Source organism: Macaca fascicularis, chromosome 5 (genome assembly GCF_037993035.2).
Source record: "Macaca fascicularis isolate 582-1 chromosome 5, T2T-MFA8v1.1".
Classification (NCBI taxonomy): Eukaryota; Metazoa; Chordata; class Mammalia; order Primates; family Cercopithecidae; genus Macaca; species Macaca fascicularis.
The window spans coordinates 155,145,870-155,171,998 of NC_088379.1; the positions used below are offsets into that span (position 1 = coordinate 155,145,870).

The 26,129-nt window shown below is 46.7% G+C and overlaps 2 protein-coding genes across 22 annotated transcripts in view; one reads left to right on the forward strand and one right to left on the reverse strand.

The window, feature by feature from the left end:
• Positions 1-9,630, forward strand: part of DCLK2 (doublecortin like kinase 2) — a 180,701-nt gene extending 171,071 nt beyond the window's left edge. For 5 of the 15 annotated variants that reach the window (XM_005556049.4, XM_005556050.4, XM_005556051.4 and 2 more), the window contains 3 exons: positions 177-257; positions 1,451-1,567; positions 8,228-9,630. In XM_005556049.4, the coding sequence (XP_005556106.2) occupies positions 177-257; positions 1,451-1,567; positions 8,228-8,455 (426 nt within the window). In that variant the 3' untranslated portion in view covers positions 8,456-9,630. Of the gene's footprint in view, positions 1-176; positions 258-1,450; positions 1,568-5,684; positions 5,768-8,227 lie in introns of those variants that run through there. The other 10 variants (XR_277458.5, XR_012435155.1, XR_010586616.1 and 7 more) reach the window with 4 other exon arrangements.
• A 7,521-nt stretch (positions 9,631-17,151) lies between these two features.
• The window catches only part of LRBA (LPS responsive beige-like anchor protein), a 768,738-nt gene continuing 759,760 nt past the window's right edge, over positions 17,152-26,129 (reverse strand). For 5 of the 7 annotated variants that reach the window (XM_015450901.3, XM_015450902.3, XM_005556058.5 and 2 more), the window contains one exon: positions 17,152-18,280. In XM_015450901.3, coding sequence (XP_015306387.2) covers positions 18,190-18,280 — 91 coding nt within the window. In that variant the 3' untranslated portion in view covers positions 17,152-18,189. Of the gene's footprint in view, positions 18,281-22,854; positions 22,999-26,129 lie in introns of all 7 variants that reach the window. The other 2 variants (XR_012435154.1, XR_010586615.2) reach the window with 1 other exon arrangement.

A 26,129-nucleotide genomic window follows, 5' to 3' on the forward strand; every position in this document is an offset into this window, starting at 1 on the left:
GGCGTTAGGAGAGTAGGTGTAATCACGTTTAAGTTTGAATCAGCTAACAGCTGTGCTGGCTCTTCTCTGAAGTGCTTGCTACAAACTCAGATTTCTATATTTATGCTGGAATTATCTTCTTTTGTGATATTGAATTATCTCCTTCTCTGTGGTCTGTCTTGTTTATTTATTTGTAGGAATTAATCAGTCAAATGCTTCAGGTAAATGTTGAAGCTCGGTGTACTGCGGGACAAATCCTGAGTCACCCCTGGGTGTCAGTAAGTACCCACATTCCCAGGGAATGGGCATCACTGTGCTCTGTGGCCAACAGCACGGTTCCTCACTGTGATGTTTACACATGCAAACGTTATACATCCAAGCTCCATGGTAGATAGAATATCTGTCTTTCCCATTGAGCAAGTAGCATGAAGATGGCTCCCCAACAAAGCAGTTGGCACCAGGGTCCCAGTCTGAGACCCTGTCCCGCGAGTCACCTGGGCAAGTCACTGTCCCTTTCTTGGCCCCAGTTTCCTTATCTGCAAAATGGAATTGGCCACAGTGCTCTTTTAGGAGGCTCTTCTCTCTCGTCTTCTGTGGTTCCAGGGTTTGAGAGTTTCCAGGGTTTGCACTGGAGATGAGCCTGTTTCAGACTCTGATCTCTCTGCCTTCAGGGCACGTGCTTTCAGGAGACCTCCTGCTGTTGATGGGGAGGCTGAGACATGGTCCCTTCAGAGCTGGGTGGAGACATGTGATATTGACTAGAGTTCCCTCCCAGAGGCTCGGGTGGTCTCTGGGAGGGAAACACAATCCAATAAATGGGGACTGTGGGAATTACGTTTCTCCCATCCATTTCCCTCATTGCTGGGAGGCTCCAGGAGAGTGAAGTTAGTTTAGTTAGCCCAGGGCTTTGTTGACTTGGGTTTGGGAGCTCCCTGTGCACCTCCACTGCCCCACCCACTCGCCATCAGGGTGCAGTCTCTCTGGACCCTGCTTGCTGCTCTCTTGGGCTAAATGATGTGGCTCTTGGACCAAGTAGCTAAGATGCCACATTTTTTTTTTGTTTATTATAAGCAATAAAGACTAACAACTAAATGAATTCTTGATTAAAGTGAAAAACAATTACCTTTGATGCTTCCATGGGAGGGATCATACTAAATCGTGTGCGTTGGGCGAGGGTCTCAGTAGCCTGAAGGGTGTCCTGCTTTGTGTCCCGGGAGACCTGTGCCCTCTCCTGGGCCTACTCTAGTACTGAGGGGCAAAGGGAATGGTGTGGGGTCTTTCTGAGGGCCTGGGACTGCTGAATAACAATAGTTATTTTTGAAAGGTCATTGTTTCCCTAATTCTGTGGCTAAGAGGGGCCCATTTAGGAAGAGGTCAGGAGGGTGGGGCTGGGAGGGAGACTCTTAAGGAAAAGACAGCTGAAATGGGAGGATGGAAAAAGCATTGTATTTGATTCTTTTCTTTCCTGTAGGATGATGCCTCCCAGGAGAATAACATGCAAGCTGAGGTAACAGGTAAACTAAAACAGCACTTTAATAATGCGCTCCCCAAACAGAACAGCACTACCACCGGGGTCTCCGTCATCATGGTGAGTGGAAGGTGGCAGCATCTGGCCTGTCTGTGGAGCCGGCCTTGAAGTGTTGAATTAGATAGCTGGGAGCTGCCCTCACATGGAAGTTGGTGCCTTCCATGGTCCTATTTCATACGAAGATTGGCTTGGCATGTGGAGGGCACTCGTCTGGCAACTCCCCGGCTTGGGGCACTGTGTGGAGGGGCTTGTGCAGGGACCAACAGGGCTGGTCTGAGGGGTCCAGGTGCCACGGAGCTCCCGGCCGGGCCCTCTGGGCAGCTGCTTCTACTCTTGTCTCTGCCTTCTCATCTAGAGAGACTCTCAAGCCCTGGTGAGATTTGTTGTGTTAGGAATTAACTCCCTGCCTACTCAAGGCCTAAAAAATAGATGATTAGAGATGTGAATTATTCTTTGAGACTTGGCATAAGAAACAGCCAAAGCTAAACAAATTTCAGTTTTAAAAAAATCAGTGTTTTCTAAAAAACAGTTTGGGGCTTTTAAAGTACAGAACCAAGGAAAAAAATATATATATATATTTGTTTTTCAGGATTAACAGTTTATGAGATGTCAGTGACAATGATGGCTTTATTTTTTCAGCCTTTCTTCCAAAATGTTTCTTAAGGCAACTTTTCTAAATACATAAACACAACAAATTAAAATGAAAAGTGACATGAGAGTAAATGAATCAAAAGGAAAAAACACTGAACCAGAGGTGAGGGCAGCACACCGGCAGCAGCTGTCCAGGCCTGAGCCAGTGCGACGCTGGGCTGGAAAGCCAGCTCCCTGGGAGTGGTGGAGGCCAACCAGCCGCCCAGGCAGGGACCTCGGTTCCCCCCACCGCACTCCCAGGAGCATAGAACAGGGGTGGAGCTGCCTTTCCCAGAGCCGGAGTTGGCTGGAGCGGCTTTCGAATCAGACCTGCTGAGGTGATGAGTGTCTGAGTTTCACATCTGGGCCCCCCCGTGACCACATTGAGTCCTGACAGCTAAGGATGGGCCATCTCCACAGCTCTGTCACTCGTACTTGGGACAGGCCTCTCGCCCTCTGGGAAGGTCCTCCTTGTTTCCTCCCCAACTAGAAAGGAAACAGTGGCATATTCTCATGGTGCACGGTCATCTGGGAGTCTTACCTAGGAAGATGCAGGGTCCAGATAGAAGCTGTAAGGAAGCCACACACATAACCCACATCCCCCCAACCCCAACACCCCCCACACCCCATATCCCCCACACCACACATCCCCCACTCCACACACCCCACATCCCACACATACCCTACACACACCACACACACACCCCATACACACCCTATCCCCCACACCCCCCACTCCACACACCCCACATCCCCCACACCCTCCATGCCACACCCCCCATGCTCCACACCCCACATCCCCCACACCCCCCACACCCCACATCCCCCACACCCCACTCCACACACCCTACATCCTCCATCCCCCCCCACACATCCCACATCCCCCACACCCCACTCCACGCACCCTACATCTTCCACCCCCCACTCCACACACCCCACATCCCCCACACCCCCCACACCCCACATCCCCCACACCCCACTCCACGCACCCTACATCCTCCACCCCCCACTCCACACACCCCACATCCCCCACACCCCACACCCCACATCCCCCACACCCCACACCTCACATCCCCCACACCCCACACCCCACATCCCACACACCCCACATCCCACTCCACACCCCCCACCCCCCACTCCACACACCCCACATCCCCCACACCGTGCACATACCCTACACACACCCTACACACCCCACAGCCCCCACACCCCACACCCCACTCCACACACCCCACATCCCCCACACCGTGCACATACCCTACACACACCCTACACACCCCACAGCCCCCACACCCCACACCCCACTCCACACACCCCACATCCCCCACACCCCACTCCACACACCCTACATCCTCCACCCCCCACTCCACACACCCCACATCCCCCACACCCCACATCCCCCACCCCCACTCCACACCCCCTACCCCCCACTCCACACCACATCCCCCACACCCCACATATATGCTACACACACACTCCTCAACCGCCCACACATACCCCATACCCCACACCCCCCACTCCACACACCCCACATCCCCTACACCGTGCACATACCCTACACACACTCTACACATCCCACAGCCCCCACACCCCACTCCACACACCCCACATTTCCCACACTGCACACAAACCCTACACACACCCCACGCCCCATATCCCCCACACCCGCCACCACCCACATTCCCCACACCCCCATACCCCAAACCCCCACATGCCCTACACACATCACACACGCCACACACTACATATCCCTCATACCCCAACACACCCCCACAACTACCACACACTCCAACACATCCACATACCCCCACACATCCCACACCCACACCCCCCAGCACACCCCACACCCCAACACACCCCACACCCCCCCACTCACCCCACACCCCACACCCCCTACGAGCATGCAGCACTCTGTTACATGGATTGAGCATCCACCAGGTTCTCAGCACCCACTGGGCATCATTCTCTTCTGTCCCCGGGGTGGCTGCATTGAAGTGGCTGCTCTCTGTGTGTCCTTGCAGCTCCCCAGCTGCTCCCCTGCCAGAAAGCGTGCTCTCCGTCTCTCTCCAGACAGAGCCTGAGTTTGCAAGCTGAGTCTTTTGATGGCTTGCAGGACTTTGGGGGTGCTCTGTGCCAAAGCAGTGGGAAGACCTTTTGAGTTGTGGTTTCCCTTGAATTTTAGCAGTGTTTTGCTGAAAGCCTGAGAAAGTCCGAGTTGTCAAAGAATTACAGCGTAGACACTTTGAAAAGAACCATCCTGATTGAGCCAACAGCGCGAGAATGTGTCCAGCGATTCCCTTGCGAGAGCTAGCATTGATGGATGGGCTCAGTGGTACATAGCCTCGCTGTGCACTGCGTTGTAAGGCAGCTTCTTGGAAAATTTAGAAAAATAAAACATTAAAAATTGGCATACTCAACACGTCATGAAAAACCTTGAGAGATTGGTTGGGATCGGAATTTACTAACCATATGAAGTCTTCTGAGAGGAAGAACCTTTAACCACCCTGTGCCCGGGGCTTCGGAGAGTTTGCTCAGAGACCGTGAAGGGAGTCGTTGCTGGGGTCACTTTTTGACTCAGGGGCTCAGATAGGAATCAGCGGCTGTAGGCCTGTGCCCGGCCTCGTTCTGGCTGGCTCTGAGCTGACGTTCTGGAGTGATTAGCCGTTCTACAGGCTCTGTCCTGGATAATGAGGCTTAGACCCCCTCAGACAGAACCTATGTTGTGTGGTTTACAAATACCATTTCCCATTTGCTGATGAGGAGTTCAACAGTCAAAAAACAAACCCCTGGGCTCTGACAGGGTGTTTGTGTAACCGAACAACCCTCTTTTGTTTGCAGTTCTGATGGCGATTGTGAATGTTGTGTGTTTACGTGTGTTCAGTAGTCACTCCGCGCATGTTGGCAGGGTGTCCCTCTAACCCCGTGTTCCCTACACAACTCTGCGGGCTGTTAGCTCGGGGGAACTGCTGATGTCATGATCCCATTCAGGACCTGCAGGAAAATTCAATCAGGCTTGTCTCTGGTGGCATCCATTCTCGATGGCCAAAACACCAGCCTGTGAATTTTGGGCTGTCCCCAAAAGCGGGAGAGGAAGGCCTGCTGCTGGTCCTCCCCTGGTGCAGGACCCGGTCCAGGGCACGGTTGTGTGGGGGAACTCGCGATGCTGCTGTATCGTCCTCCTCGTCCTCATCCTCCTCACGTCACTGTGCATCTGTGTGTCCTGTCTTCGGGAACAGTTTTAAGTGTTTTTATATTAAAAATAACCTCAAAATGACTCTCCCTGGTACTCATAACTGAGACTGTGGGGCCAACCTGGTTTTCCGCAGATACAAATGATAGTGGAAATGGTGTCAACCGACTGGAGGTTGAATCATCAGACAACTGCTGTGTCATCTACAGATAGGACCTTCCCATCTGCTGTCACGCTGGTGTTCTCACCCCCAGAGTTGGGGCCTGAGGCTTCAGTGAGAAAATTATGGGCTAGGAATTGGTCCATAAAGGTGAAAGAAAGTAAAGTTGATGGTGTTATCTGCGTTTTATTTGACAGTTTGATTTGACAGTTTGAGAGGCACCTCAGAGTTTCCTTCTTTACCCCGCTGAGACAGTGGGAGAGCCCGAAGCAGAATCCTGGTATTCACCATGCTGTGCCCGACCAGCGCACCCCATCCTCAGCCCCTCTCACGCCTGCATGCTTGTCTCAGTTTCTCATGCCGCCGTCCGGCTCTCAGCTGCTTACTGGTGTGGGTCTCCTGTACCTACTCACATCCTTTCCAGCCAGCCAAGCACGCCCCTGGAAAACTTCATTTTAAAACCTCTCAGCTTGCCACACTGCCTGCCTTTCCAGACCAACAGCTGGTGAGAGCACGGGAGGAGTCCCGTCGTTCTGCCAGTGCTGTTTCCCACTTAGGTGAAAAGTGGCTTTTTGGAAAGGGCAGCTTAGGATGGGTGCCTTTGTGAAGGCTTTTGTTCTTTCTCCAGCTGCGTTTCCAAAGATGAGTTTGTATCAGCAAGTGTACTCTCAGCCAGCCTTTGGGATAAGAGAAGATCATTTAATGGGCGAGGCCTTGGTTTCAGGCAGGGCTGAGGTGTGGAATTACAGCTCCATTTTCTTGGACTTGTCCTTAGCATGCGTAAGAAAGGACAGAGCAGGGTGCACGCAGGACGGCCTCCCATGTACTCCGGGGGGTCTCGCCCCGGCTGCAGAGACCAGGAGAGACCATCTTGTGGTGGGAAGGAAATGCCGAGAAGCCGCCGTCACTCGGCGCCTGTGGTGCAGACTTGAGAAGGGACGGATTCAAGGGCATTGCCTTCTTCGCTGGGGGATTATGCCTTGTTTCAGGGGGAAGTTGGGGAAGGATTTGGGTTTATGCCTTAATTTAAGGATAGACAAAACTGTTTCACTCGTGTTGCTTCTGTTGAAAGTAAGTCTAGTTTCTGTCCCTGCTTCTCTCCTGCCTTCTGCCTCTCCCGCCGCCTGCATTGCTTCGCTCTGGCTAGGTCCAAGGCCATGGTATGTACTAACTGCACTGCCAGCCTGCCTTCTGCTGCACACACCCCTGTGCTCCCGACAGGAAGAGAAAAGGAGAAATAACGGGGGGATTGTTTTCTTGTACCCAGGAGACCTTTTGTGGTAGGAAAGACCTGTATGCTGGCTCTCTGCTTCCCGTGTAGGTGGGAGCATCTTTTAGTGGAGTTTTCCACCGTTACCCTTTCTCCAGGTAGTTGAAATTGTCCTTGGAAATTGTAGAGGTATGGGAGTTTTGTTTATTGAGACAGGGTCTTGCTCTGTTGCCCAGACTAGAGTGCAGTGGTGTGATCCTAGCTCGCTGTATCCTCAAACTCCTGAGCTCCAGCCATCCTCCTGCCTCAGCCTCCAAGTAGCTGGGACAACAGGTGCCTGCCACCATGCCCGGCTAATTTTTAAATTCTTTGTGGAGATGGAGTCTCTCCGTGTTGCCCAGACTGGTCTCAAACTCCTGACCTCAAGTGATCTTCCCTCCCTGGCCTCCCGAAGTGCTGGGATTACGGGTGTGAGCCACCGCACCTGGCCAGAAATAGATGACTGTTCAGCTTGAACTTGGCAGGGCTGGTGGAGAAGCAGCCGTTCCACAGGTAGCCTCAGGTGCCCTGGAGGCAGCCACCCAAGTTCATCTTAGAAAGCCCTGTTGTTGATTCTTATTTTCTCCAGACGTTTTTTGTTGTTGTTAAAGTACTGAAAGAATCTCCAGTGCATGTTCCCCTCTCCCTCCCCAGGGTAGTTAGATTACAAAATGCCTCCTGGCAATTGTCCCTTTCAGCTAAATGTGCCTGGGAACTGCCATCTCCTTCACTTTTGGGAGGCCCAGTGAGATGGCAGCTTGATGGACTTCCCTGGACAAGCAGGAAATAGAGAAGGAAAAAGGAGGACCAGGCTCCCTTCCCCAGCCAGGCTCAGAACGCAGGTGACTGCCTCACATCTTTGTGGCTGTTTCTCTGTTCCTTGAAGAGCTGAGCAGATTTAAAAACTTTCAAGACGTGTCAGGATAAGGACGCTTTGCTTCATGTGAAGAGAAGACAGGTGAGGAGATCCTGGAGGATCTCAAAAAAGGATAATATGGCTCCATCTGATTCCTGGGCCTTTTATAGGCTTCACAGCCACTCAGGTTGTTAGAAGGATTAATTATTCACAGGACATATGGGTAACTTTTCAATTTGTGACAGAGAACTTTCTTTGGAAAAGTAAACTGTCCAAGACCGAGCACCCTCGTAAGGTTTACTTATTGTCTCAGAATTCTTTTGAGCTTAAGGTCTGGGCTTGGGCTGAAGCAGTGAGAACCCAGGCACAGCCCAAAGCGAGAGAAGACACAGACACCCAGTGTTCCTTGGGCTGCCAGCCTGGGTCAGGGTAGGAGCAGAGGTCGAGGACAGCCCCTTCCCCCGGTGGGTTCCCGAAACCACTGCTCTCCTGTGAGGCTTCTGTTGGAGGCTTGGCGTTATTTCTCCTCTTCTGTTTCTGAGGCCCGTGCATGCTCTGTCGTGCTCTCCGCTCGTGGCAGCTGGGACCCGAGCCTGGGCCTGGGTAATGTGTTGTCTCTGCTGTTTCCTCCTCAGAACACGGCTCTAGATAAGGAGGGGCAGATTTTCTGCAGCAAGCACTGTCCAGACGGCGGCAGGCCTGGGATGGAGCCCATCTCTCCAGGTCCTCCCTCAGTGGAGGAGATCCCTGTGCCTGGGGAAGCAGTCCCGGCCCCCACCCCTCCGGAATCTCCCACCCCCAACTGTCCTCCCGCTGCCACGGGTGGTGAGCGGGCAGGAACCTGGCGCCGCCACCGAGACTGAGCCTCCTGCAGACGGGCAAAGCCGCCCGCTGCCACCCAGGAAGCCAGCCCTCTGCTCAGCCTCGCCGGCCTCCCTGCTGCAGGCCTCCCTGTCCTCACCGCCTGCGCCTGAGTTCGCGGGTCCTCCGCAGGCCGCCTGGGAACCGGAGCCCGGCGTGCCGGAGCCTGGCCTGGTGCTCTGGGCTCTACCTTCTGGTTCCTGGAGACATCAAAGGCTGCATCCGTGCTGCCAACAGCTGTTTGGAGAGACTCGTTCCAGATCATCCCCAGTCATTTTCAGTTTGTTGGACATTTTACAGCTTCACCAGGAGAATGTGCAACTTTATTCCAGCGTTCGATGCATTTTTATAGAAACACTTTGGATGAACCAAGGCCTTTTCCTTATTTAAATAGACTCAGAACGCTCCCTTTCTTTTCTTTTCTCTCTTTCTCTCTTTTTTTTTTTTTTTTTTTTTTTACAAAAGACTTAGAATTGCATTTGTCCTTTTGTGGATGTCCTGTGCTGAGAGGAGTGGCTTTCTAATGGAAGGAGTGAGCGCCTGAGAGGACGGTTTGGTCTTTGGACGTGGATTGCAGGCTTTGAGAAGCGCTCAGATGCCCGATGCTGCGTGCTCAGCCATTTGGCTTGGGGCACTGGGCTCACCGGAGACAATGCTGGGTATTCATTTGTACAGATGATGGGAGAAGCCACTTCTTCCCTGGGCATTATGGGTTTCCCCCAGCTCTTCCCACACGTGTGTTAGGAAATGCCTGTGAACCTGCCCTCTGGGTGTTTTAATGAGAGGCTTGGCACACGCGGCACCCAGCGGCTGCTTCTCCGCAAGCCAGCGACTTGCAGAGCAGAACAAGCTCCGCACCTGAGCCCCGGTGCCTGCTTCCTCATCTGCGTTTCATCTGGAGCAGGGCAGGTAACCACAGGAGGCGGCGCGCCCCAGGCAGCCAGGACTGGGCGGGAAGGTGCTCCCTGGATATACTCTGTGAACCTTCTGGAAGGCTGCTGGCAGTTTTTCCTTTTTGTCCACCACCCTGCTCTTTTTAATAATTGTACATAATCCGTGTATTTGTTTTACCTGCTCATCTTCTAAACTGGTGGGCCCTATAGTTCGTTCTCATTGTTAGATTTTGCCTTTTACAAGTGTACCCAACCTGCAATAAACTTTTCCCTCTTGAAAAAAAGTAATCAGGGATGGGCCAAGGTGTCTGTGTTGTCGTTTGGCCAAGGATGTGTGGAATCAAAGTTCTCCTCCTCAGCCCAGGTTCCAGCAGGTGCCAGTGGCTGTTTTGCAAAGTCTCAGGGCCACTCGGGGAAAAGAGGAAGTTTGGGGAGAACACATATGGAAAGGTGTCTTGGTTGAAGTTTGTCTGGTTACAGGTGCAGAAGGGGCACGGTGGCTCAGGCCTGTAATCCCAGCAGTTTGGGAGGCCAAGGTGGGTGGATCACCTGAGGTCAGGAGTTCAAGACCAGCCTGGCCAACATGGCAAAACCCCATCTCTACTAAAAATAGAAAAACTAGCCGGTCGTGGTGGCACATGCCTGTAATCCCAGCTACTCAGGAGGCTGAGGAGGGAGAATCACTTGAACCAGGGAGGTAGAGGCTGCAGTGAGCTGAGATCATGCCACTGCACTCTAGCCTGGGTGACAGAGTGAGAACCTGTCTTAGAAAAAAGACACATCACAAAAGCTCAAGAATAAATGGTGTGCCTGGTGCATGACAGAGGAACCTTACGAACCAGGAGCAGGAGGGGCAGAGAGTTGGGGCAGCTGTTCCCCTGTCTCTCTCTGAGGTTGTGTGGTCTTCTGTCTCTGCTTTTTCCAGTGCTCTGTCAGCTACAGCTTTCTCTGCAAGACTCTTGTTTCTGTTCCCTCATAGTACCCACTGACCTGTGACTTAGGTTACCCTCGTACTGCCTCTGTCCCCAACTTTTCAAGGCTTTACAATCCCAGAGCTTGAAATCATCTAACTTGACTCTGGATCTTCCAGTTCAGATAGCTGAAGGAATGAGTCAGTCTCATGGGCCAGGCGATGCAATGAGTTCTGGGCTGGTGCTGACCCCTGATCCGGTCCAGAGGTCGGCCACAAGGTGCGGTGGGATGGGCGGGGAGGGGGGTTGGCGGGCGCGGCAGCGGTGGGCTTCCTAGTCCCACAGCTGTAGCAGGGTCAGACTACAGGAGGGTAAGTTTCAAAAAAGGAGTGATGTATAGGTCTAGAACATTCTGCTTGTGCCTCCTCTTTAGTTACAGGGCAAGCTTTTTCTTAGCTTTCAATAGAAACATTTTTGTTAATGGAAGGGAAGAGCTAATAAAAGGAAGGAAAAAAATGCAAATAGCAATAGAACAAGGCCTCTGGCACTGATCTGAGCCCCAAACCCATCTCCCACTCTCGAACTGTGAGGTTCAAAGAAAGATATCTGCTAAAGACAAGAAAATAAGTGGCCGGGCAGTGCCAGTCACTGTCAGGATGCAGGAGCCTCTTGTTGGTACATGCCTCCGTCCTCTGTGAGGGTGGAGACCAGAAGTAGCATGAACTGGCGGGGGCGGCACTGCCTAGCCATCCTGTTAAGATGGTTATGACCCCAGGAAAACCTACAGAAGTATGTGGTGCTAGGGGAGCAAACCAAGAAGTCAAGTCACACGTCCAAGGTCATAGAATTAGCAGGAGGTGGAGCCACGATGCAGTGTTAGCTTTTGCTGACTGTAAAGTGCATGTTCTTTTTGGGGGCGAGGGGTTCCCTGTCTATCCTAGGCTAAATCAAAGCCTGGAGGGGAGGAGCTAAATAAAGGTTCTACTACAGGCAGATTGTTCATCGCCCACTTGTTTAGCAGACGTTTATTAAGCTGTAATTCTGTCTCAGAATCGAAGTTAAATACAGGCACTTAACTGCTGCGCTCCTCAAGTTCTGCACAGAGAGAATGGCGTGGGCTGTTTCGTGTTGATTCCCTTACTTGAGCCGGGCCGAGTCTCAGCCTCTCATTTTCTCTCTCTTCCTCTCACCCTCTCTTCAGAAAGGTTGCTATAACAGAAATGTATTGAATATATAAATTGAAGGCATTTGGCAAAACTTCCCCAGAATATCTTCATGGCTAAAATGGTGAAATGTGAATTAGGAGATGGTGAAGAGAGCTCACGGCAGATTCACCATGTTGAAAGCAGGAGTGCTGATTGATGTTGTCTTGGAGAAAGATCTCTAGAACAGTTTGCTGTCCCACAGAAATATGCAAGCCACAGGAGACAGCATTTCCTAGTATCATGTTAAAAATTTTTTTAAAGAAACAAGTGAAATTAATTTTTTTTTTTTTTTTGAGATGGAGTCTCGCTCTGTCACCCAGGCTGGAGTGCAGTGGCCGGATCTCAGCTCACTGCAAGCTCTGCCTCCCGGGTTCACGCCATTCTCCGTCCTCAGCCTCCCGAGTAGCTGGGACTACAGGCGCCTGCCACCTCGCCCGGCTAAGTTTTTGTATTTTTAGTAGAGACGGGGTTTCACTGTGTTAGCCAGGATGGTCTCGATCTCCTGACCTCGTGATCCGCCCGTCTCGGCCTCCCAAAGTGCTGGGATTACAGGTGTGAAATTAATTTTTATAGTGTATTTTATTTAACCTAATATGTCTAAATACATCCAAAGTATTATTTTGGCATGTAGTCAATACAAAAAAAATCCCTAGGATGTTTTACTTTTTTTATTCTAAACCTTTGAAATCTGGTGTGCTTTACATTTACAGCACGTCTCCGTTTGGACGGGGCACATTTCAAGTGTTGAACTGTGGTTAGTGGCTGCCAGGCTGGACAGGGCAGCTCTGCAGCCAGGCTGCAGCTTCAGTCTTTGTTCTTAACCATTTTTCCCCCCATATGATGTGAATAACAACTTAGAAAGAATGCTTTTCTGTTTTTTTTTTTTTTTCTTTTTTTTTTTTTAAAGGAATAGACTCATTTAAAAGGATCTCAGCAGATGAGGATACTGACCCAAACCCATAGAAGTGAAGTGTGAAGTGCTGGGATTCGATTCTGTAACTACCCGAGGCAAGGCCCTGGCCTGCAGCACGGCTGAAGATCTGGGCCTGGAGGATTTCAGTGATCACCCCGTCATTAGGAGCCAACATAGCTTCTTGAACATTAGCATAATCTTAGCTGTGTTATGAGAAGCACGGGCAGATCCCAGGCAGTACTAACCGGGGATGGAGTTCTGTTCTGGGGACCTTGGTGCGTGTGGTACAGAGAAAGCAATGATCACCTGACAGAGGACAGCTGGAGTAGTGAGGGGGTGTGAATCCTGGCAGCCAAGGACTGGTGGAGAAAACTGAGGTAAGAGAAAAGTCAAGGCACATTTGCTCAGTGTCTTTGGCTGTGTGAAGGACTGTTCCGTAGAAGGGGTGCAGCGTTTTTTTAGTTGCTCTGGATGGTCAGCCTGAGGTCAGCAGGTAGGGGGCACAAAAGGTCAGATTTGAGGGCAGAGTGAGAGTAAGCTTCTAGTAACAGAGCAGCCTAGTCACAGAATCAGCTGCTTTCTAAAGAAGATGATCATGACAATGGACAATCACACAAGTTTACAGCTTATGGAGTATTTCATCCCATCTCACTTGAGATATGCCACAGTCCTAAGAGATAGACACTAATATCCTTGTCTAATAAATAAGGAAATGGAATGGCCAAGAGCTTCCCCAGGCTCACTGGAGCTGGGCCTCGCTGCTTCTGGCTTGCAGGGCAGGTGCCCCATGACGAGGTTGCCTCTTGGCGATCAGAGATGTGTTAGAAGTGCTGCATGTGTAAGACACAGGTGGGGTGCAAATCCATAGGAACATTCACAGTTTGGCTTTTATCCTTGCTGGAGGAGCCCACTCTCTCAAATAGATAGCTTGCCTGGCCAGGCACGTGGCTCATGCCTAGAATCCCAGCACTTTGGGAGGCTGAGGCGGGCGGATCACCTGAGGTTGGCAGTTTTGAGACCAGCCTGACCAACATGGAGAAACCCTGTCTCTACTAAAAATACAAAATTAGGCGTGGTGGCGCATGCCTGTAATCCCACCTACTCAGGAGGCTGAGGCAGGAGAATCGCTTGAACCTGAGAGCCGGAGGTTGCGGTGAGCCAAGATTGCACCATTGCACTCCAGCCTGGGCAAAAAGAGCGAAACTCTGTCTCAAAAAAAAAAAAAAAAAAAAAAAAAAAAAGCTTGCCTAAAGGCCAAACCACCCGTCATTTTCTACCACTTTGTCAGTGGCTGAGAAGTTATCAGAGCAGGGGTGCTTAAGTGTTAAAGTCCTGTAGCCATTTAGATCAAAGTCAGAGTGGTTTTTCCAGAGGGAGGCTGACATGTGCAACTTTGGTGAGTCTTGGCCAGGGGGTTCTAAGGGGCAATCTTATGATAAAAACCAAAGCCTTGAACTCGAAGACAGCTGTGGGAAGGCCTTGCCTGCGTTGAATGGCTAAGGGGAAGAAAAGCGTGTATTTGGTACAGAGACAGTCATCGGCCCCTACCATGCCTCTTCATTTTGGGCGGAGCGGGACACCACAGGCCTCCAGTGTGGTCATGCGGGCTGAGTCTGTTGCATTGCGAGGCATGGTTGGATGCCTGCCTGTGTTGAGGCTGAAGTCAGTTCTGGGGATGTCTTTCAAATTATCCAAGGCCAAAGCTGCAAAGCAGCCAGCTTCGTGCCAGGTATGAGAAGTGACAAGCCTGCTCAACTCCCTGGAATCTTGGTTTTGGCCAGGAAAAATATTCCTGAATTTGGGACAGAAAAAAAGTTCACTTCATGTTTCTGGCATAGATTGCCAAGATCTCATAGGAGCATTCACAGTTTGCCTTCTGACCTTGCTGGAGGAGCCCAACTCTCTCAAAACAGATTGCTTGCCTAAAGGCCAAACTACCCTTCATTTCATTAGAGAGAAAAATGTGATGTGCTTTGCTCTGAGCAGTCTGCAGTTCTGGTTCACAGCAGCCAGGGCTGGGAGTGATATGTCACTGGCGTTAACAGTCGTCTTGCGTCTTTAGCGATCTTATGACTCTAGAGCACGCAAGAAGTTCATCATGTTGACTTTTCAAGTCTATCTAAAAGAAAAATCCAAAAGATTTTTCTCTCACTCATCTGAGAGTAAGTAGAACTTTAAAATGGTTTGTTTGGCTATTTATGTATTTGCTACTTTATGGTCTTGCCCTTCCTTCTTATAAGCGGGAAGTTTTGAAACTTCCCAGCCTCCTTCCTCTGCAAGGATAACTTGTGAAGCCTACAGATTTAACAGTGATTCAACTTTATGCTACATAAAACGGGGGTAGCTGGGCTGGGAGTTCTCCTGCTCGAAGTAGGAAACGATTTCCTTCCATGTGGTAGGGCAAAAATAGCCAAGTGGAGGCACTAGCACATTTGCTCATGTACGGGTTATGCAGATTGCGAGACTAAAGTCACTTTCTGCTTCTGTTGGTAAACACACTTTGGCCTAATGGGATTTCATGTGGGGCTATGGGGCTAATCCATAACGAACACACACCAGGAAGTGGTGAAGTTTCTCCACCAAGCTCAGTGGGGGGTTATTCCAGCTTTTAAATGAAAGACACTTCTGCTTCTGGATCCAGAAGGAATCTGTTTATATCGTGGGTCCGCTGTCTTTTTTAGCAGGGATGGAGAATGGGGCGGGACTGTCACAGTAGAAAGGACTAAACCAGGCCCATGATTTGCATGGCTAGGAGCTCTCGAGATCACAGCCAGTAAAAAGGTATCAAAGAAGCCTAGTGAACATCTCTACCTCAACCACCTCTCATGGTGGATCTAAGCTGCTGCAGCTGTTTTATTTGCTAAGAAGGGTACAAAGTAGGTGCAATGGGGCTGCATCCCAGGTTCCTCCTGCAAGCCTGACTCACACAACCACTGCCATCTCACTGCCCCTCTGACAGGCGTAGGAGGACATGTGACACCAAGTGTGTGGTCGGCCCCTGACCTTCTGGCTTGGCTGCTCTTAGAGCGAGTGGGAAGGGCAACTCCAGGTTGTCAGTTCCTGACCTCATGCCCTACTCACGGCGATTCGTGATTCCTATGCGAGACACTCTGAATCTTCCTGTTGTGTATGCTAAGCAGAAATGAGGTGTGATGTTTCTCAATGGATAAAATAGCTCTTTTATTGAAGTAATTTATGAAAACATTGCTTTTCGATGTACTTTGGGAGTAAGATGTTGTCCTCTGAGAGTGCATTGTCTACACGTTTCTATCTGTTTTTCAGATGTTCATGTTGTCTCTTAGACCTCCTGCTTTCTCCCTGAGATCTAATGGTATTTCTTAAATGACAGCATCTCAGGGACTTGATTGGTTATATTTCAGTAAGAATCAATATGTCAGGGAGGAAAATCTTAATTTCTGGAGGCATTGCATTTTAAACCAGCCCTCAGTTACCGTACAAGGACCAAGCACGGCCCATCCAGCCGCATCCACTCACTGTGCAGACGCACTGCTCCCTCTGTTGTGGATCCCTCATTTCCAGCCCCAAAACACCTCTACTTTCACTTCTTTTCTTAACTGGTTTACATTTATGTAAAGTAATAGCTTTTTTAAGGAGTTAAAATTGAATAAGTAAATATTGAATAAACTGTGAATGTTATTACTGAACAGATTCTATTAAGAAGCCCTTGTGTTGATGCCAGCCTTGTTTCATGTTGTTTCTTTTTTTAATATTTAATTTTTTACTTTTTAATTATTATTTTTTGAGATGGAGTCTCACTCTGTCGCCTAGGCTGGAGTGCAATGGCACAATCTCAGCTCACTGCAACCTCCGCCTCCCAGGCTCAAGCAATTCTCCTGCCTCAGCCTCCCGAGTAGCTGGGATTAACAGACACCTGCCACCACACCTGGCTACTTTTTGTATTTTTAGTAGAGACAGGGTTTCACCATGTTAGCCAGGTTGGTCTCGAACTCCTGACCTTAAGTGATTTGCCCGCCTTGGCCTTCCAAAGTGCTGGGATTACAGGCATGAGCCACTGCGCCTGGCCTACTTACGTTTCAATTAATTTTCCTTAGTTGTAAGTTTTAAAAACAATGAAGGTAGTGGAGATACTGATTTTTTTTTCTTTTAGGATTCAAGAGGAGCTTTACTTTAGGCTTGTTAAGAATAAGGTGGTTGAAGTATCATTTGTGTGGCATATGACTTAGGTATTACTATTTTCTTCTACCATTGTTAAGTTTCCAAAGTGTAATATTCACAAGTTAATGAGGATATTAACAGTATGTTCATCAATTAATTTATCAGCAACTTGCCTATTTCTTTGATTCTAAAATGTATTTTCCCTCCCCCACATTTCACCATCATCTGTTTTCTTAATGATGGATCTCAGATGAAGTGGTACATAAAGTTCCTTGTCTAGGCATTTGTAAGATTCAGGTCTAGGTCATTTGTGTGAGTCTCAATAAGAGGAGAGATCTGGCCAAAGAAAGCTTATTTTCCTGTTTTCAGTCAGGAGGATCTCTCACGTTCGTTATTGATCAAAAACTAGGACTGAATCAGAGTTTGACATTTTCTTTGTGAATCATTATTTTATTAATGTTTAAAATTTAGGAGCAAAAAAGGCATTTCCAACAATTCAATTACAGATGCCATTTTATTCAGCTTTTTCTGTCAAACTGAATTGTTCATTCCAAATCCTTGCTTTTAGAGAATAGCTGAGTGTGTAGGAAAAAAAGAGGGACCACTTGAGGTCTATTGCGAGAGAAATAGAGATCAAAGTTCACAACATACAAAGAATTTATTTATGCAATACAGGCCTTTTCTCAAATATTTTTCACAGAATTCCACACAGTAATCTACTAGAAAAGTAGAATTATACAACACCAAATAACATTGTTTCTTAGTACAAATTGCTAATCAAAAGGAAGGTGGAGATAGTTGAATAACAAATAGTAAAACAGGTGTTGCTGAATACAGCACCTGGTAGCCTCTACTTGCAAACCCAGGGAGGGAAGAGGGTGCCCCAACAATGGCTCTGCCTCATTGTCCGGGCACAGGCAAACCGCAGTAGTGAGCTTTGGTACTTGCATTTACTTTAAAAGAAAAACAAATGTGAGCTCAAGAGCATTTCCATAATTTCATTTTGTTGTGCAATGAAGATGACAGATCAGGAAAAAAAATGGTAACTATTTCACACTTGCTATAAATTAGATTCCTTGTGCTAACCACACAATAAAATAGCCTCCCCCAAACCATACTTTTCTAGGTCTAAAACATGCTTGAAGAATAATAGTGACAGAATTAACTGAGATGTTTTAAATTACATTTACCATAATTTAAACATTACTATTTAAATCCCAGAAATATTAGTGCTGAAGAAGCACAGTTTGGAAAAATACAGGACCCAAATTACAGCATCAAATTTTTCTATTCCAATATTATAACCCACTTCCCCACTGTGAAAATCCTATTTCTCAAGCTTGTAGATGCATGGGAAATGTTCTTCATAATATTATAGCTGGAATAAGTGGTTTACTTGCTCCACTGTACGTTTCCATAATTGGTGAAAATAGACTTCTCATTATGACTAAAAATATAGATTTTTTAAAACTACAGAACCCAGCAGCCAGTTTTCTGCTTTGCTAATCCCCCCAAAAAAGTCAAGCAAAGACTACAAAAATAGCAATTATTAATAACTTTAAAAAATATTTTGCTGCTTTGAGCAAATTTAAGTTACATTCAGATGTGGTAGAAGAGAATGATGCTCCAGATACTTCTGCTCATCCTAGGGGCAGAGTGAATGCACAGCTGTCACCATCAGTAGCGGGTTTGGTATTCATGATGCCACCGGTTAAAGTCGTTGTAAAATAGCACGATGCTTCCTGAAGCCATGCCAGAAATGATGCATCTAGGAGAAGCACAGAGAGAAGGACGTTTACAAACCTGTGTGTCCTAGAGATGTTACTAAAAACTGCTCTCCCCAAATCCACAAAGTAAATATAGAAGATGGCAGTCAAGGCTCCAATTTGTGAGAACTAAGGTATGTATTTCATGACTAAAATGTAGCCCTGGGTAAGCTCAGAGTACTGTCTCTGACACTCCACAAGGATCCAAGCCACAGCTTGCTTTTTCATTGAAAGGGTAAGGACAGCTGGTATGTGCAAGATGAGTCACTAAAACCTGAACAGATTTGGTAATTTCTAAAGGGGAACTGGGCTGGCAAGACCCATCCTTTACAGAAGCAACAGAATCAAAAGAAGGAACCACAATCTCAAAGTAACTGCTGGTGGAAGCAGCAGCACACACTCAAGTGACAAGAGACACCACCTCTGACAGGTGCAGAATCAATGAAGAGTAAAAAAGAAGAGCATTGACCATAATTTAAGATGGTCTCCCCTCTGTGGAGTAGTCGTCTATGTCCATCATGCTCTGGGTGAGGACCTAGTCCTCATTAACACAGTGACTCACTGAAATCACTGAAGATAAGAAGTTGTGCAAGCTTCTTTGGTCTCCTGTCCCCAAAGAGGTGGTGCAGGGAAAGAGATGGAGAAGATAGGTGAATGTAAACTGGGCATAGCCCATTATCTTAGACTTTTCTCTGTGTAGTTTGGTTAGGACCAGCCCTTAGAAGCCATATTCAGTATGCTTCCTAGTACCTTGAATCAAAATTAGGAACTAAAATGTGTCACTACAAAAAAAAAAAATCAACACAAAAGAAGACAGGAGGAAATGAGAGACAAAACTCTAAGGCAGAGAGAAAAATAGCGAAGTGGCAAGTCAGTCTTTACTTATCAGTCATTAAAGAGATTATTCTCCAGCCAAAAGGAAGCAATTGGTAGCATGGATTAAAAAACATGATCCAACTATATGTTGTCTACAGGAGACCCACTTGAGATCTAAAGACAAACAGCTTGAAAGTGAAAGGATGGAAAAGATAGTCCATGTAAGTACTAACAGAGAGCTGAGGTGGCTTATTCTAATATCAGACAAAATAGTCTTTCAGTCGAAAACTGTTACAAGAGACAAAGAAGGACACTATATTGAGAAAAAGGTAAATTCACAGAAATATAACAATTATATATGCATTTATCAGACCCCCAAGATATACAAAGCAAACATTAACAGAATTGAAGGAAGAAATGGTTCTATAGTAATAGTTTTAGACTTCAATACCCCACTTTAAATAATGGGTGGAACAACCAGGTGGAAGATAAGGAAATAGGAGACCTGAATAATACGATAAGCCAGTTGAACCTGACACGCCTATATATAGAACACCCACCCAACAACAATAGAATATACATTTTTCTGAAGTGCACAATGGAATCGTCTCCAAGATAAACCATATGTCAGGCCACAAGTGTTAATGACTTAGTAAAGATTAAAATCACAAAGTAGCTTTTCTGATCATAATAGAATGAAACTAGATACCAATAACTGAAGGTAAACTAGAACATTTGCAAATATGTGGAAAATAAACAAACGATGGGTCAAAGAAAACATGAGACATCAGAAAATACTGAGACAAAAGGAAATACAACATGCCAAAACTTACAAAATGCAGCAAAAGCAATGCTAAGATGCAAATTTTTAGCTGTAAACACATACATTTAAAAATAATTCAATAAGCTAACTTTATGGTCTTAAGGAACTAGAAAACAGACTAAACCCAAGGCTAGGCAGAAGGAAGAAAATAATAAAAGAGATAGATAAAACAGAAAGTAGTAAAGTGATAGAAAAAACCCAAAGAATTGGTTCTTTGAAAAGATCAACAAAATTGACAAACCTCTAGCTAGACTAAGATGACTTCGCTGGGCATGGTGGCTCATGCCTGTAATCCCAGCACTTTGGGAGGCCAAGGCCGGTAGATCACTTGGGGTCAGGAGTTTGAGACCAGCCTGGCCAACCTGGTGAAACCCCATCTCTACTAAAAAATACAAAAATTAGCTGGGTGTGGTGATGGGCACCTGTAATCCTAGCTACTCAGGAGGCTGAGGCAGGAGGATCACTTGAACCTGGGAGACAGAGGTTGCAGTGAGCCGAGATTGTGCCACTGCACTCCAGCCTAGGTGACAGAGCGAGACTCCATCTCAACAACAACAACAAAAAGACTCGAATTACTAAAATCTGAAATAAAAGTGTGGACATTACATTTGGCAGAAACAATGAGTTAAGAGAGACTATTAGAAACAACTGTATACCACCAAATAGGGCAACCTACATGAAATAGACTCCTGAAAACAGTATACCAAAACTGAATGAGGAAGAAATAGAAATGATTAGACTTACGACAAGTGAAGAGACTGAATCAGTAATCAAAAACCTCCCGATAAGAAAAGTCCTAGACCAGATGGCTTCACTGATGAATTCTACCAAACATTTAAAGAAGTGTTAACACTTAATCCTTCTCAATTTCTTCCAAAAAATCAGAGAATCCAGAACACTTCTTAAGTGATTCAGTGAGGCCAGTATTACCCTGACACCAGAGCCAGTTGAAGACATTACAACAAAAGAACATACAGACCAGGATACAAAATACTGGCAAACTGAATTCACTAGCATAGTAGTGGGAATAGACACCATGACCAAGTGAGATTCATTCCGGGAATGCAAGGATGACTCACCATGCAAAAGTCAACCGACATAACATACTACATTAACAGAATGAACAACAACAAAATAAGCCCACATGATCATCTCAACTGATGCTGGAAAACTTGATGTGACAAAATTCATCCTTTTATTATGAAAGCAATAAACTAGGAGTAGAAGGAAACTACCTCAAATGATAAACAGCATGTATGAATAACCCACAGCTAACACCACACTCGATGAAAAAAAGTTTTTCCCCTATGATTGGGAACAAGGCAAGGATGCCCACTTTCACCACTCTTACCCAACACAATACTGAAAGTCCTAGACAGAGCAATTACACAAGAAAAAAGTATCCACATTGGAAAGGAGGCGTGAAACTGTCTCTTTATAGATGACATGATCTTATATGTAGGAAATCCTAAAGATTCCACACCAAAACAAAAACTTAGAGCTCAGGAAATTTGCAGGATATACAACACGAAAATCAGTTGCATTTTTATATACTGACAATGAGCAGTCCAAAAGGAAAATTAAGAATTGCAGTGAGCTGAGATCATGCCATTGCACTCCAGCCTGGGTGACAGAGTGAGACAGAAACCCCGAACAGCCAAAACAATCTTGAGAAAGAAGAAATATGTTAGCAGTTGCACATTTTCTGATTTGAAAACTTACTGCTACAATGCGACAGTAACCAAAACATTGTCATACTGATATAGACAGACCGACAGAAGAGAAAGTTGAGAAATAATCCCTCACACATGTGCTAAAATAGGGTGCCAAGACCTTTCAATGGAGAAAGCATGTTCTTTTCAACAAATGATGCTGGGAAAATCGGATGTCCACATGCAAAACAAAGTGGACCCTTACCTACCATTATGTTAAAAAACTAACTCAAAATGGATCAAAAACCTAAATATAAATTAAAACTATAAAACTTTTAGATGAAAACATTTGGGAAAACCTTCATGACCTTGGATTTTGCAGTGGTTTCTTGGATATGATACCAAAATGAAAGACACAAGATAACAAAACATAAAACCCATAACAAAAAATAGGACTTCATAAAAGGTAAAATCAGGGCTGGGTATGGTGGCTTATAGTTATAATCCCAGCACTTTGGGTGACTGAGGCATGAGGATGGTTTGAGCCCAGGAGTTCAAGACCAGCCTGGGCAACATAGTGAGACCCAGTCTCCACAGAAAATAAAAAAGCCGGGCATGGCGGCACATGCCTGTAGTACCAGCTACCATGTAGCTGAGGCAGGAGAATCATTTGAGCCTAGGAGGTTGAGGCTTCAGTGAGCTGTGACTGCACCACTGCACTCCAGCCTGGGCAAAAGAGTGAGACCCTGTCTCAAAAAAAAAAAAAAAAAAAAAAAAAGTAAAATATTTTGAGCGTCTAAGGACACTATGAAGAGAGTGAAAAGACAACATCACTGGTCATTAGGGAAATCAAAACCACAATGGGAGACCATGCCTGTTAGGACAACTGCTAAAAAATAGAGCAAGTGTTGACAAGGATGTGGAAAAATTGGAACCCATGTAAAATGGTACAGCCACTGTGGAAAACACTTCAAAGTTTCCTCAAAACGTCAAACATGGAACTGCCATATAACCCAGCAGTTCCACTCCTGGGCATACACCCAAAAAGACTGTAAAAAGGAACTTGAATTGATATTTGTAGATAATGTTCATAGCAGCATTACTCACAATAGCCAGAAGGTAGAAACAACCCAAGCGTCCATCATCAACAGGTGAATGATAAACAGAACGCAGAATATTCACACAATATTCTGATACGTGCTACAACATGCAAGAACCTTGAAAGCGTTATCCTAAGTGAAATAAGCCAGGCACAACACAACAAATATTGTATGATTCCACTTACAGAAGGTGCTTAGAAGAGGCAAATTCATAGAGACACAAAGTAGAATGCAGATGAGCTGGCAGGGGGAGAGAGTCATTAACAGGCAGAGCTTCTGTTTATGATGAAAAGGGTCTGGAATTGGATGATGGTGATGGTGGCACAACACTGTAAATGTACATAATGCACTAAATTATATATCAAAAAGTTTAGATGGAAAATATTACATGTTGCCACAATTTTTTTTTAAAGGAACAAAAATGAGTGACTCTACGTTAAGAGGAAATACCACTTGAGAGCTTTTAGGAAATAAGCCCTATCTTTCAGGGTACTCTCCATATGCAGAGATAAAGGCATTTTACATTAAACATGTTTGCAGCTCTTTCAATTTTATTTACTAAAAAAGATACTTCAGGCTGGCAAGATGGCCGTAGGAACAGCTCTGGTCTGCAGCTCCCAGAGAGCTCGACACAGAAGGGGGGTGATCTCTGCATTTCCAACTGAGGGACCTGGTTCATCTCACTGGGACTGGTTGGACAGTGGGTGCAGCCCACAGAGGGCGAGCTGAAGCAGGGTTGGGGGTTGCCTCAGCCGGGAAGTGCAAGAGGTCAGGGAATTCCCTCCCCCAGCCACAGGAGGCTGTAAGGGACTATGCCCTGAGGAATGGTGCACTCTGGCCCAGATACTGTCCTTTTCCCATGGTCTTCACAACCTGCAGATCAGGAGATTCCCTCGGGTGCCTACATCACCAGGGCCCTGGGTTTCAAGCACAAAACTGGCCGTTTGGGCAGACACTAAGCTAGCTGCAGGAGTTTTTTTTTTTTCCCCCACACCCCAGTGGTGCTTGGAATGGCCAGCGAGACAGAACCATTTACTCCCCTGGAAAGGGCTGAAGCCAGGGAGCCAAGTGGTCTGGCTTGGCGGGTCCCACCCGCATGGAGCCCAGCAAGCTAAGATCCACTGGCTTCAAATTCTCACTGCCAGCACAGCAGTCTGAAGTTGACCTGGGAGGCTCAAGCTTGGTGGGGGGAGGGGCGTCTGCCATTGCTGAGGCTTGAGCAGGTGGTTTTACCCTCACAGTGTAAACAAAGCCTCTGGGAAGTTCGAATTGGGTGGAGCCCACAACAGCCCAGCAAGGCCACTGTGGCCAGACTGGCTCTCTAGATTCTTCCTCTCTGGGCAGGGCATCTCTGGAAAAAAAAAGGCAGCAGCCCTAGTTAGGGGCTTATAGATAAACTCCCATCTCCCTAGGACAGAGCACCTGGGGGCAGGGGCAGCTGTGGGTGCAGCTTCAGCAGACTTAAATGTCCCTGCCTGACAGCTCTGAAGACAGCAGTGGATCTCCCAGCACAGTGTTTGAGCTCTGCTAAGGGTTGTACTGCTTCCTCAAGTGGGTCCTCGACCCCTGTGTTTCCTGACTGGGAGATACCTCCCAGTAGGGGCCAACAGACACCTCATACAGGAGACCTCTGGCAGAGGCCCCTCTGGGATGAAGCTTCCAGAGGAAGGAACAGGCAGCAATCTTTCTGTTCTGCAGCCTCCACTGGTGATACCCAGGTAAACAGGATCTGGAGTGGACCTCTAGCAAACTGCAGCAGACCTGCAGCTGAGAGGCCTGTTAGAAGGAAAACTAACAGGAATAGCATCAACATCAACAAAAAAGATATCCAGACACAGAAACCCCATCCAAAGGTCACCAACATCAAAGACCAAAGATAGATAAATCCACGAAAATGGGGAGAAACCAGCGCAAAAAGGCTGAAAATTGCAAAAACCAGAATGCCTCTTCTCTTCCAAAGGATTACAACTCCGCCAGCAAGGGAACAAAACTGGACGGAGAATGAGTTTGATGAATTGACAGAAGTAGGCTTCAGAAGGTGAGTAATAACAAACTCCTCCGAGCTAAAGAGCACATTCTAATCCAATGCAAGGAAGCTAAGAACCTTGAAAAAAGGTTAGATGAATTGCTAACTAGAATAACAGTTGAGAGAAGAACATAAATGACCTGATGGAGCTGAAAAACACAGCACGAGAACTTCGTGAAGCATACACAAGTATCAGTAGCTGAATTGATCAAGCAGAAGAAAGGATATCAGAGACTGAAGATCAACTTAATGAAACAGAGAAGACAAGATTAGAGAAAAAAGAATGAGACGGAATGAACAAGGCCTCCAAGAAATATGGGACTATGTGAAAAGACCAAACCTATGTTTGATTGGTGTACCTGAAGGTGACAGGAAGAATGGAACCAAGTTGGAAAACACTCCTCAGGATATCATCCAGGAGAACGTCCCCACCCTAGCAAGACAGACCAACATTCAAATTCAGGAAATACAGAGAATGCCACAAAGATACTCCTTGAGAAGAGCAACCCCAAGACACATAATCATCAGATTCACCAAGATTGAAATGAAGGAAAAAACGTTAAGGGCAGCCAGAAAGAAAGGTCGGGTTCCCACAAAGTGAAGCCCATGAGACTAGCAGCAGACCTCTCAGCAGAAACCCTACAAGCCAGAAGAGAGTGGGGGCCAATATTCAACATTCTCAAAGAAAATAATTTTCAACCCAGAATTTCATATCCAGCCAAACTAAGCTTCATAAGCAAAGGAGAAATAAAATCCTTTACACATAGCAAATGTTGAGAGATTCTGTCACCACCAGGCCTGCCTTGCAAGAGCTCCTGAAGGAAGCACTAGACATGGAATGGAACAACCGGTACCAGCCACTGCGAAAACATACCAAATTGTAAAGACCATCAACACCATGAAGGAAACTGCATCAACTAATGAGCAAAATAACCAGCTAACATCATAATGACAGTATCAAACTCACACATAACTAACAATATTAACTTTAAATGTAAATGGGCTAAATGCCCCAATTAAAAGACACAGACTGGCAAATTGGATAAAGAGTCAGGACCCATCAGTGTGCTGTATTCAGGAGACCCATCTCACATGCAGAGACACACATAGGCTCAAAAGAAAGGTAGAGGAAGATTTACCAAGCAAATGGAAAGCAAAAAAAAAAAAAAAAAAAAAAAAAAAGTTGCAATCCTAGTCTCTGATAAAACAGACTTTAAACCAACAAAGATAAAGAGAGACAAAGAAGGTCATTATATAATGGTAAAGGGATCAACACAACAAGAAGACTTAACTATCCTAAATATATATGCACCCAATACAGGAGCACCCAGATTCACAAAGCAAGTTCTTAGAGACCTACAAAGAGACTTAGACTCCCACACAATAATAGTGGGAGACTTTAACACCCCACTGTCAATGTTAGATCAATGAGAC